We start from the raw sequence: 13,342 nt of genomic DNA on the forward strand, positions 1-13,342 counted from the left end.
TACTTGAAATTTCTTCTATCCCAAAGATAATTCAGGTTATTTCTGCAACACACACACACACACACACACAGACGTTGGACTCTTTGTATTTGTGCTGCTGTGTATCTGCAGGAGACAAAGGGACTTATGTAACTCCGACATTGAGCACAGAGTGTGAATCAGACGTCTTTTGTGCGTCTTCAGGGAGCGAGGAACATTATTCACAGAGAGTTTAGCTGAGAGCAGACTGCGTCTTCTCGCTGTGAGAGTGATACATGACTCCTGTTCCCAAAGAACGCAGCACAATCCGATGTTTTCTGTAAATGCTGCAGCTATGAAGGCGTCATGGCTTCTCGGTGCAGCTTTTGGCATTTGCGGCCTCGGTGGGGGGGTCTTTTGAGGGTAAAAACACAGTTTTTCAAAGGATGAATAATTGATTCCAGGCCCTTTTTTCTGCCTGTTTTGTGTTGTTGTTGCAGTCGATGGCCGGTGAGCTCACTTGACCCTCAGCTGTGCACGGCGGGGGGAAGTTGTGGCAGGACTCCACCAGGACAAGAAGACAGCTTACGGCACAGATCGGTGTGTGATTGGCCTCTCTCTCGGGAGAAAAGAGGATTACAGGGGGCCTCTTACGTGTGTGCATGAGTGTTTCTTTGTCATGAGGGTGAGGTGCGTTGACACACCCACCCGTGTGCATGTGCGCGTGCATGTGTGGGAAGGAAGGGAAGGGAGCCTCTGTGGCTTTAAAGGTATTTTTAGTCGACGGTGTCTGGGTATCTCGGGGGGGAAGTTGGCGTCTAGGGTGGAATTAGACACGTGCCAGGTAGTTAAGAGGGATGAGAGAGGCTCAGTCCTAATGTAGCAGGAGTTAAACGTCACTTGCACCTGCACCGTTACTTGGGACACACTGAGGATACACACTCATCACACTCTGAGGATACACACTCCTGCACACATGAAGTAAAGGTATGTAACTTTGTGCTATTCTGTCTGAGAAGAGCAGGGTACCGAGGAGGTGAAACTCTCCAGGGAAGTTTCTCGTAGTGTGTTTGGACATCCACACCACAGGAGAACAGAGCTGTTGTGGTACATGTACAGTCTCAAAGGTATGATTGTGTCTTTACTGAGTCGTCTCGTGATGTAAACCTTCATCGAGTCGTGTGTGGAGGCCGTCGTTCTGACTTTGAACTTGAGTTTTAGCAGCGTCACTGACAGAAATGTAGCTTTTGTTGCCGTCTCTGCACTCATGCACCCCCAGCTGAGTATTCAAATTTAATGAACACAGCTCTGTGTGTGTTATCTGGTTTCCAAGCTCGGATTACAGCGAGGCTGCACAGCACAAAAGAACACACACACACACACACACACACACACACACACACACACACACTGTAAATGTACAGGAGAGGAGCAGATCAAACATATGAAGTCACAGGGGGAAAGTAAAAGTCCTGTAATCTAATATATTTCTAATGTACTTCTATTTAAATTATATCATACTTTCATATTGCAACTTCTAATTATTATTAATTACTTGTTTTCTTCAGCCGATTTACCCTCAAGTCTAAACTTTTCAAAGGTTTTATTTAAATTCCTTTATTTAAATTGTGTTCAAGCCCCAAAGAGGCAAAACTTTTAAACTCTTCAACAACGTTTAAAACAACTTGGAAAAATAGTGAATGTACATTTTTGCTAAATTTGTGGGAGCACGCTATTTTTAATTATTTCCCTATTATTCATCTCACAACGCTTAAGAATTATCACAAGGGTCAGACACCTAACCGTATGAAGAGAAACAGTTAAAACTGGCTCCAGCTAAAGTTTAAAATGTTACTTATATACTGATGAACAATTTAATAAACTGAAAAATAAGATTACACAAGTCACAGGGGACAGTGTGGTGTGATGGAAAATGATTTTCTGTATGAATGTAAATACTGTCCATTTAGCATTTTTTTTTTACAACAGAAATATTATTCAAAGGCAGTGATAGGTGTGTGTGTGTGTGTGTGTGTGTGTTTGTGTATAAACTGCTGGGTTTGCACATGCTTCAGAAAGCACCTCTTTGTCCCCGGGCCTGTGTTTGATGTTGCATATTTACACCTGTGTGTGTGTGTGTGTGTGTGTGTGTGTGTGTGTGTGTGTGTGTGTGTGTGTGTGTGTGTGTGTGTGACTGTCTGCCTGTCTGCCTGTCCGTATGTTTGCTCTGCATGACTGGATGCTTTTGTCAGTGTGTTCATATGAATATGTGGGTGAAATACAGGGAGAGAGAGAGAGAGAGAGAGAGAGAGAGAGAGAGAGAGAGAGAAAGAGAGGGTGGGAGAGAGAACATGCTTCCGCCTCACAGCATAGAGACAATCAGGCCATGCCTCAGCAATCAGGGGGAGAAGAAGAAGAGGAGCAGAGCAATTGCTATACCACCACCATTTATCACTGGAGACAGAAACCAAACCTCACCTCTGCCTACACATACTCAGAGGTGAGGAGGAGGAGGCGTAAAGGAAGAAGATGGAGGAGAATAGTAAAACAGGCATATTTTTACATAAAGGAGATGACATAGGAAAGAAGAAAATATTCAAGGATGTGGAGGAAAAGCGTGAGCGGGGAAGAGTCAAGGTCACGGAGAGGAAAGAGCAGTGACTGGGATTTGAACTCTTACGCTGCAACAACCATCAAGGTCAACGACACGTTGATTCACCATCTCCTCCCACTACTAAAGGAATCATGCACTGGCTTGTTCCCATTCTCCCTTTCCTGCTGAGTTTTAGATGAGGAAATTCACACCACACTTTATCTGCCTCTTAGATGTTGCACTATGTAGAGAGGAGTTAACTAAACAGTTAGCACAGTTTAGCATAAGAGACGAGGAAGTGGCTAGCAAAGCATGACTAAAAGACAACAAAAAATGCAAGGAGGTGTTTGGCTTAGCTTAGCATAAAGACTGGAAGTGGAGGGAAACGGCTAGCCCAGCACTGTGTGTTGGTATAAGACTTTTTTTGGTCTTCAGTTGTTTTGGTGCCTCATGTCTGTGGTATTCTTGTTCAGTGAGGCCCAAAAACAGCTTGATCAATAGTCGACTGTCCAAAGATCTCAGTGAGAGAACCCCTTACGAACCGTAACACAGGGGTGACCATGGCCAGGCCTCCCCTCTGCCCTGTTACAACCAACAAACCAACATTCAGCTTATTGTTACTTCTAGGCATTCAGACCCACAGATGGCAGCTCTGCACTGTTGCCTCCTCAGCCAGGCACATACACCAAATGTGTGAGCCTGCTGTTCTTTGGTCCTGAGCAACATCTGTAACGCTCACTAATTAAAAATATGATATCTCTTTTGTTTTATAGGTTAATGAAATGTTGTACAAACCACAGGGTTAGGATTTGAGGGATGTGCCCGGCTGCTTTTGGAAGAGACTCCTCTTCCCGGGAAAAAAGTTCAGTACGTAAAAAAAGCATAAAAACCTTCTGCAATAAATTATTGATTTGAACTATTATGCTTGAACTCAAATGAGGAAATGAAACTTTCTGCGTCGTCCTTTCAAAACACCCGACATCAAGTCTATGCAGACAGACACTCTGGTAGCTGACATCTTTCTTACAGGAGCTGCCATCACATCTAAAATGACATTTTACATGATGATCTTTATGTGTCACATGCTACAGAAACCTTTCCATGTATCAAGAACAACAGCAGAAGTATTGGTCTTTGGTTTTCTTTCCTTCTGCACTAGTCACCCAGTCCCCCCCCCCCCCCCCCCCCCCCCCCCCGCCCAGGTACTACAGTGTGTTCGCCGGGTGCATCCAGGACACATCTGCCCCAGAGCTCCACAGACACGCAGCAAATGAGCACTCGCTGTCATATTGCAACACATCTGCTTGATGTACAGCCGAGCTGACGTATTTTAATATCCTACTCGCTGGCTGTGCATATTCTCAGCACAGTGGGGCTAAATGTACTGTAGGCTTGTTTTCAGGGCTGATGTAATGCAATTGCGTTATTTTGTTTGCATTGTGCGGGTGGGTGATGTTGTTATGAGGCAAATATGCACCACACTGCAGCCTCTGTGGGCTTTTCATTACTATCATGTGATCACATGCAGTGATCGTGACAACGGCGGCAATCAATTCCTCACAAGGGGAGAGGAGATAAAGAATTCATTGTGATTTATTTGGCCTCAGACAAACGGATTTTCCTCTCTGCCACTGCACATTAACATGTTGGAGAATATGAAGAGTTGGATAGGAAATGAGACGCCGTCCAACTGCCAGCTGAGAAAAACCTCAAAGCATATTAGATGTAATTCATGGTATGAGACACATAAACCCATTCACATTCATATTATTTATGTTTTTCAATATTTCATGGAATAATCTCCCCTAAAATTAGACACGTGGCGTTTTTTTTGGCCTCATGCTGCTGGAATGATTTTTGTTGCTGTGAACAGAGAGGGTGGACACACACATACAGTTGAGTTATTATAAATAAAGCCTTAAAGCATTGTTCTAATCCTGCGATATCACAGCAGACGTTGAGGTGGAGAGTGTGTTCATACAATATATATGAGCTTCCACAAGCCTGTAGCCAGACGCTCCTGACCCATAAAGACTGCTTAAAGCTGTCTCCTCTGCTTGTATCTGCTTTAGAACCAGAATAAAGAAACGAGCTGAACCCCACGTGTCCTCTCAGCTCCACTGAGCCTCAAGTCTTTATAAACAATCAACCCAGACACATTATTTAAATGGAGCTGGTTCCCTTTAAAAACCATTTCTCCCTTCAGATGTCTTCTGATCACCTGTCAGGGACGGAGCATGCGCAGTGGGCAGGAGCCAGAGACCACAGAGGCTGCTGAAGACAGATAACCAGGGTGGGAAAGAGAGGAAGTGGCACTTTTAGATTTCAACATAAAAGTCTTAAAGTGATATTGGGGGGGGGGGGGTGTTATTTATTTATTAGCCTTTATTTCACAAGGTTAGTCCCATTGAAATAAGAAATACATATTTTACCTGCCAAGAGAAGCTGCAACACAGTTTCAACAAATACAATTAATAACATTAAAACTTGATATTGCACAGACAACCTGGACTTGAGAGATTTTACCCCAGTTTTAAACTTATTCGACTCAAAGGATTTGAATGTTTAATTTAAGTATTTAAGTACGTAACATATTCCATTCATTAGTTTGCTGAAAACTTCAAATCTTGTTTTCCTAATTCACTCCAGAATTTAGGAATAACAAATCACAAAATGTCCATAGAACGAAGATTGTGACTTCCAGAATTTAGCATTGTTCAAATTGTTAAAAATAGTTAAAATCACATCAACCAGAATTCAAGTAGATTTAAGGTGAAATCAAGCAGACTTGATTATTCGACCCAATATGGCTTCAGGGTGTTGACCTACTCTACTTTGATGTTCAAAGGAAAATTAAGATTTTTGATTTGTAGTTTAATCGCAGCACGCTGGGCAGATTAGCTGCAAGTGAGCACGAGTGAAAAACCAACACTAATACCGGTTAATTAGGGTTTTATTTTGTAAAACCCACCGGAAACCCCCTTCAGTGGCAGTGAGCAGTAGTAAAGCAGCTCCTGACGGAAAACTGTGGTCACCGTGCAGCTGCAGAGATGCGCGACACAGAAAAACAAGCAGGAACGAGGGGGATGGAGCGACGGGACATGAGGAAATAAAGAGAAATCCACCTGAGATGCTCCGACACACCGAGGAACTGCGTCTGCACCGCGCGCTTTGGACATAATTACGCCGAGGGATCGCGCATCGATCCGGGTAGCAGGGTACAGGGGGTGGTGGGGTTGGGGGGGGGGGGACGGGAGGGGTCGATCATGGGGAACGAAGCGAGCCTGGAGGGAGGCGAAGGGCCGCCGCCCGGGCTACCGGAGGGGCTGGCACCTGACGGGAAGGGCGGCTTCGTGCGGGTCTCCGACGGGAGCCCCGTCGACCTGGCGGAGCTCAGCGAGGAGCAGAGGCGGCAGCTCGCCGCGGCGGTGTCAAGGGCGCAAGGCAGGCAGCCCGGAGGCGCAGCCGCCGCACGAAGGCAGGAGCTTTATTTTCAACAGCATTTATTCATTTCCATGCATTTGGGAGCAGGTGGTGGGAGCGGGACGTGTGGATGGGCTGTGTGCAGCAGCAGGAAGATGCTCCAAGGAGGCAGGGAGCCGTTCACGCCCATTTGAAACCCCACCAAGACATCATTCCCTTCTTAGAGCAGCTCCCTGTATAATGGATCCACATCTGGCACATCTGGTAGAAACGCCACCAACCTTCTCAGAAAACAGCCTCACACCGGCTCTAGTGATATCTGGCCACGTCTCGTTCATACTGATGTGTGTCATGTTTTTATAATGGCTGCTAATATCCCAGGCCTTTAAGATATAGTGAATCTGAATGTGTCACTCGTGTGTGTGTCTGTGTGTGAGATCACAGACTTAGAGACACACCTCCAGTATTTGTGCGAAATTTTCGAAATGCCTGCTGGGTAAAAACATGTGTCGTGCCCAGTGTTTGTGTGAGAGTTTGTGTGTGTGTGTGTGTGTGTTTATCTCTCCCCACCACCACCCTCGGATTGAGCCTTTAACAGCCAATAAAAAACAATCTGACCAACCTTTAATGAGCTGATCTCTAATATTAACAGTCAGATTAGTCTTAATTGGATTTGAATGGGTTGTGTTGGAAACCTGCTGTGTTATGGAGTGAAAACAGTCTGCTGCCAAAGCCATTATGTGTCCATATTTTCCAACTAATTCGGGCCGCAACGATTAATCGATCAGTTATCGGCGACTAAAATCACGGCCAACTATTTTGATAATCGATTTATCGGCTTGAGTGTTAAAAAAGTATCAATTCTCTGATTTCAGCGTCTTAAATGTGAATATTTTCTGGTTTCTTGGCTCCTCAAATGACTGTTGAGTGAACGTCTTTGTGTTTGTGGATAAAACAAGACATTTGAGGAGGCTTAGGTTAGCACGTTTTTGTTTCAAATTCAAAATTTTTATTTCCATTTTATTGCTCAGACAACTAATTTATTCATCAACATATTAATCAATAATGCAAATCCCAGCCCTAAACAGAATCCTACGAAGATTCCTCGATATCAAATACACTGGCTTGGTGTGTGGCAAATGCTAATTGGCACCAACTGGGGTGGGGGGGAGAAATGTTATTTATATCTGAGCTGGAGATGTAGGGGGAGGGGGTGTGCATCAATATTAATATGACTATAAATAGAGGAGCAGTTAAATCCTTCTTGCTGCTTTCCAATTTTTCTGTTTTATTTTAAAAGTCTGATTTCATGTTCTAACGTTGGATGTGAACGAGGCTGGTTCGCTGTCCGTGGTGCTGAAATCCTCTCTGCAGTGGAACAGCGACGCTCTGCAACACCACTGGTGCTGATGCTCGATTCCCCCTCACCCTGACTAGTATCATCTCTTTGTAAATAGAAATAATGAGATGCTGTATTCATGGCAGTGTTCAACTTTATTGCCTGGGAAGGTAATTCAAATGAGACATAATGACAGACGCCTGCAGCAGCACCTCTATGTGTGGCATACACATGGAACAAGAAATAATATCCAATCAATGTGTTTGAGCGCTGATGCATTCCTCTCAGGGTCCAGTCGACTTTCGTGTGTGTGTGTGTGTGTGTGTGTGTGTGTGTGTGTGTGTGTGTGTGTGTGTGTGTGTGTGTGTGTGTGTGTGTGTGTGTGTGTGTGTGTGTGTGTGTGTGTGTGTGTGTGTGTGTGTGTGTGTGTGCGCTGCCTGAGCTAACAAAGACGTATCAGCTTACCCCAATGGAGCCACACATTCCCCCCCTCTATCTCAATGATCTACACTCCGTGTCATTCAGCGGTATTCACTTTACTGTCAGCTTCACCCCGGGGCTGCTAGCTACACATTTTGTGTTCACTGATGTGATGAAAGGGCCGGAGAGCCGCGGTCTTAAGTTTTATTATTAGCACAGTGACGCTACAGTGGAGGCAGTGGAGTTGGCTAATACATCGAGCAACGATTGAGGTGGAAATGGGTTGAAAACATTATAGACATCAGTGAGAAGCTGTTTTCTTTCACCATTATTTTTCAGTCCGTGTCATTTTTTGTAACATCTTTTATGGATACACAGGGGTGCTTAATACTTTTGCTGGTTTATTTTGCCTGATTGTTTTAAGTATTATGTTTTGAAATATGTGGATTTGTTCGATGTGAGTGCATAATTCAGCAGAAACCGTAGTTTCTTGTAGGTTTATAAAGGAGATGAAGAGTAATTTCACATGATTATAGTCTTGTTCACAGTTTGGTCAGATTTTTCTCACACTGTCAAAGTAAACACAAATGAATTATATGCTCACAAAAAGTCTGTTTCCTCTTTTCCAGACCTTCAGAATCTGATGCCCAGCAACGACCCCAACAGGTAGGGGCCTCCAGGGGCCCAACAGGTCTCAGTAAGAGCCGAACTGTAGACGCCTTCAACCAGGGCCCACCTGGCAAGCCCACACCGGGTCGCAGCCCTTCATCCCTCAGTCTTTTTGAGTCCAGATTCCGGCAGGAGCCAAAGGAACCTGAGACCAAGTCACCCGGCATGTTTGGCTCCAGCTTCCTCAGCGGGGCCAACCCCCTCAGTGCCGTGTCATCGATGACGTCCTCTGTCTCCTCCTCCATATCCTCCATGGGTGATTCTGTCAACATGTCCAAGTTTGGACTGTTTGGGGATGAGGAGGAGGGAGACGCAGCGCCTGAGTCCAAGCAGGGAGGAAAGCCACCAGGGAAGGGCCCCCAGCAAGGGCCGGGTCCAAAGGGACCACAACAGGGAGGACCCCAGAAACAAGGTCAGGGCCCGCCGGGGCAGGGGCCAAAGCCAGGGCAAGGGCCCTCTGGGCAGGGACCCAGGCAAGGCCAGGCACCGCCAGGCCAGGGGCCCAAATCAGGCCAGGGTCCTCCTGGCCAAGGATCCCCTGGGCAGGCCCCTAGGCAAGGTCAGGGGCCACCAGGACAAGGACAACCAGGGCAACAGGGCCCCAAACCTGGTCAAGGACCCACAGGGCAACAGGGCCCCAAACCTGGTCAAGGACCCCCTGGGCAGGCTCCCAGGCAAGGTCAGGGGCCACCAGGACAAGGACCCCCAGGGCAACAGGGCCCAAAACCCGGTCAAGGACCCCCAGGGCAACAGGGCCCCAAACCTGGTCAAGGACCCCCAGGGCAACAGGGCCCCAAACCAGGTCAAGGACCCCCAGGGCAACAGGGCCCCAAACCAGGCCAAGGACCACCGGGTCCAGGTGCCAAACAGGGTGGCCCTCCCCCACAAACAGGTGGCCCTCCACAACAAGGACCAGGGAAGTCTGGACCCAAGCAGCAGGGGCCACCTGGCCCCGGGGCTCATCCTGGGGAGCCACCTAAGAGTGGAGGGCCACTTGGTCAGCAGGGGCCTGGAAAGACTGGAGGTGGACTCTGTCCACTGTGTAAGACCACCCAGCTGAACACTGGGTCTAAGGACCCTCCAAATTACAGCAACTGCACTGAGTGTAAGAACCAGGTCTGCAGCCTCTGTGGGTTCAGCCCCCCCGACTCAGCAGTAAGTGACTGAATACTTATCATACAAAATTTCAGACGGATACTTATCTAATCATACATGAGACGGTTCATGTTATTGGTGGCAGAGGATGAGAAAAGTCCCACATCATTAAATGTTCTGTGTGTGAAATATAAAATTATCAAGTGCTCTGTTTCAATTTCACTGCAAAAACATCATCTTAAACTAATTTCTGGTTTTACTCGGAACTCTCTGTCCAAATTGTCAAAATGGACAGAGGGACTTATTGAAGACTGGTTTGATTGAATCATGATATAAAACATGCAGTAACAAAATTAGACCAAATAATTGTTGGCATTTTTACAGTATAGTTAAATCCAATTATGTCCTGTTAGTTTATTTTCTCTGAGCCTGACAGAAGGGAGTGCAGCTCATACCAGTGGCACTCGATTTGAGATACAGAGGGACCATATGGTCCCAGGGAATGTTGATCAAGGTGACTCATGTCATGGCCACAGGAAGATACTGTGCCAGCCAGCGAGGACACTCGCCGATGGGCCACGAGCAGAGCAGAGCGACTGGTTCACTCTGCTCCAGCGTCTCCTCTGGATTCGTTACTGTTCAGTTAGACTCTTTGTAAGACAGATCAATTCAGGAAGTGGATTCTCTTTGAGTTGCAAGGTCTCGAAAAGCTTAATGCTGTTTGCAGTTACAGTAGAAGATACAGTTGTATAAGTTGCTTTTAGGTTTGTTAAACTGACATAATCTCTGTTTACATCGTATTTAATAAGCACAATAATAAAATCATTCATCTGATCTAGATAGTAATCAAACTGTCAACAATATGTTTTAAACACTGTAGTTTGCACACTCTGGAATCTGGTGATATCCCATCATTAAACAAAGATGATCGTCTAATCATATCATAGAGATAAATAATAATAAGTAAATAAAAAGTATTTATACATGAAAAGTATTTGTCTGTCTGCTCGCAGTCAGATTAAAATAATGCTGTGTATAAATAGCATTTTTCCTTCTAAATTAATTAGAAACAGAACAAGCATGTATTCATTATAAGTCGTATTTATGTAACTGTTGCCAGATTTTTATTCACTCAGGGTATAAAGAAGCATTTTGAGAGGAGAAAACAGGATTCAGCATCATTTGAAACACTAATTAATGGACCTGTCTTTGAGTTTGTATTTATTTTTGAGCTACACACAAAGAAAACTGTTATTTTAGGGGGTTTAATTTCGTATGCCTGCCCGTGTTCATGCTGTAATTACATGTGCCATTGATGCTCGTGCTCATAAGAACACTGAATTTGGTTCCAGTCAATTCTAACCCATGTTTTGTTTCATGCACAGGGCAAAGAATGGCTGTGTCTGAACTGCCAGATGCAGCGGGCGATGGGAGGTATGGATCCCCCCGGCATGACAAAGCCCAAGCAAGGCTCTGCCCCGCCCTCGCCGCAGAGACAGGCGCCTGGCAAGCCTGGCAAGCTGTTGATAAAGCAACAGAGTACCACCGACCAAGGGTTAACGCCGCCAACCACGCCGAGGCAGAAATCCCCAGGTCCTACCTCTCCGGGACCTCTTTCCCCGGCCTCTTCGGCGGGATCACCCAAAATTGACCCCAAGACAGGTCGTCCCATCCAGCAGAAGACCACTCCCCAGCCGTCGCCGTCTAAGGCCAAACAGGAGTCCAGCTTCTTCGGGGGGTTTGGAGGTATCAGTTTAGGAGGCCTGACCGATGCGGCTAAATCTCCTGCGGCTTCTTCTCAAGCTGCCGAGTCTGTTACAGGGAAACTGTTTGGCGGTTTTGGCGGTTTGATGGAATCGTCAAAGCCTCAGGCACAGGCTCCGCCAAAGCAGGAGGAGTCGGTGGCTGGGAAGTTGTTTGGCGGTTTTGGAGGGTTGACAGAATCCAAATCTCCTGCTGCCGCTTCTCAGATGTTCAGCTTCGGATCGTCCCTCTTGAGCTCAGCCACCAATCTCGTTGCGGGGGAGGACCAAAAGGCAGCGGAGTCTCCACCCAACTCCCCCGCTGACTCCGGAGCGGGTTCCCCTCCTGACTCCCCCTTCTCTGAGCCTGGATCGCCCCCTGATTCGGACTCTGCTCCTGACACCCCACCTGCCAAATCCAAGAAACCCCCCAGAACCATCTCTGTGGAGCAGGAAGAGAAGGCCCCAGCAGTCCAACCGGCGCCTGCCCCGGCCTCAGCCACCAAGGAAAGCTGCCCTCTCTGCACCGTGGAGCTGAACGTCGGATCATCAGTCACGCCGAACTACAGCTTCTGCACCGAGTGCAAGAAGACAGTGTGCAATCTGTGTGGATTCAATCCCACTCCCCACTTAGGAGAGGTAAGAAGCCCTATTATTGTTGCACTTTTCCTAAGCACCACAGCTTCCTGAGATTCCAACACACTGCACCTACCAGTAATTTATGCATTCTGTCGTATATAAATAGAACGCAAACATCCTCCTAGATGTTTTATTGAAGTAGGTCACAGAAGAGATACCATCAGGAGCGGCAGAGTTTTCAGCCGAGCGTTGTTTCCCACAAGCATCCAGCAAACTGCTCTGGAATGAGGATAGCATGTTATTAGCTGCACTAAATTACATTAGTTTAGCCCAAATAGACAGCGTAATGTCATTTGCACATATTTGTCCACTGACAGAATGGATGTGGTCAATTACGCTGCGTTTAACAAGACGGCCTCACTGCGACCAGGCTGGTTTTTTGTCGAGAGGGCAGCCAGAAATGTGAAGATCAAATGGGGCAATTGAGAGAATTGACACTTGACTCTGCAACTGTGTACATGTAGAGTATGTGTGTGTGTCTGCTTTGTGTACAGGATGCACAACTTCCATCCTATGGACTATTTCCTCTCTCTGAAATCAGAAGATATGTTTCTGTGCAAACATCTCAATGCACGTACAACATGTTTGCCTGAGTGTGTTTGCGAGAACATGCCGTGGTCTTTGTTTGCCTGATGATGACATGGAAACCAAACACTTTTTGTCCGCTTATCACTTGAGGTGCGGGGGGCACTGGTTTGCTGGTGTTACTTCATTATGTTCCACACAGAACAGATGGTTCTCTATGGAGTATTTTATGGGAACCAAGGCCAAAAAGCGCTTCCGCCTCAGCATGTAGGCCAAGCACTCATATATATATATATATATATATATACTACACCCACATATTATTCCATGTGAATAATCCTACACTGCATCACTCATAACCGCCTTGAAGCCACGCATTGGTTAAACGAACAAAAAGCTGCAGGTCAGTGACAGGAGGACGTTGACTTACATCCTCTCGACATGGTCGTGTGATTCAGGGCACAGTCACATGTCAGACAGCTTCACGTGTCGGCTTGAGGTTTAAGCGAGTCCTGAATAATCTGCTGTGTATTTCTGTCTCTCTGAGGAGCCTTATTCTGCAGCAGCCCACAGATCATAGCTGCTGCACCCCCGCTTTGTTCACAAACACTGACAAGCTCAATGGAAATCAACTTTTATGTTGTAGGAATATAACTGGCAGAAGAATATTGACTTCTAAGAAATATATACTTTGCTTTCAGTGTGAGATATGAAACTGGGTTCTACGAGTGATGAGTCCCATTGGGGGGGCTGTTATATAATACTTGTTCAGTAATCCTTATCTCGGTAAAAGTTTGAAATAGCGAGTTATCATCTAGCCTAACTATCTGTCAGAAGTCTGTCTCTGAACGTCGTAAGTATTTCTACTTAACTTGTGTAGTTGAAATTATCAGTCTATTAAGTCATGAATTCAACATTATCCCCCTCCCCCTCGGTAGC

General features: G+C 46.1%; 1 protein-coding gene across 7 annotated transcripts in view; it reads left to right on the plus strand.

Annotated features, from left to right (window-relative positions):
- The first annotated feature begins 789 nt into the window (after positions 1-789).
- The window catches only part of pcloa (piccolo presynaptic cytomatrix protein a), a 58,102-nt gene continuing 45,549 nt past the window's right edge, over positions 790-13,342 (plus strand). For 4 of the 7 annotated variants that reach the window (XM_034578015.1, XM_034578018.1, XM_034578016.1 and 1 more), the window contains exons 1-3: positions 5,539-6,029; positions 8,363-9,557; positions 10,883-11,878. In XM_034578015.1, coding sequence (XP_034433906.1) covers positions 5,818-6,029; positions 8,363-9,557; positions 10,883-11,878 — 2,403 coding nt within the window. In that variant the 5' untranslated portion in view covers positions 5,539-5,817. Of the gene's footprint in view, positions 946-5,538; positions 6,030-8,362; positions 9,558-10,882; positions 11,879-13,342 lie in introns of those variants that run through there. The other 3 variants (XM_034578019.1, XM_034578021.1, XM_034578020.1) reach the window with 2 other exon arrangements.

Source organism: Hippoglossus hippoglossus, chromosome 23 (assembly GCF_009819705.1).
Source record: "Hippoglossus hippoglossus isolate fHipHip1 chromosome 23, fHipHip1.pri, whole genome shotgun sequence".
NCBI classification, from domain to species: domain Eukaryota; kingdom Metazoa; phylum Chordata; class Actinopteri; order Pleuronectiformes; family Pleuronectidae; genus Hippoglossus; species Hippoglossus hippoglossus.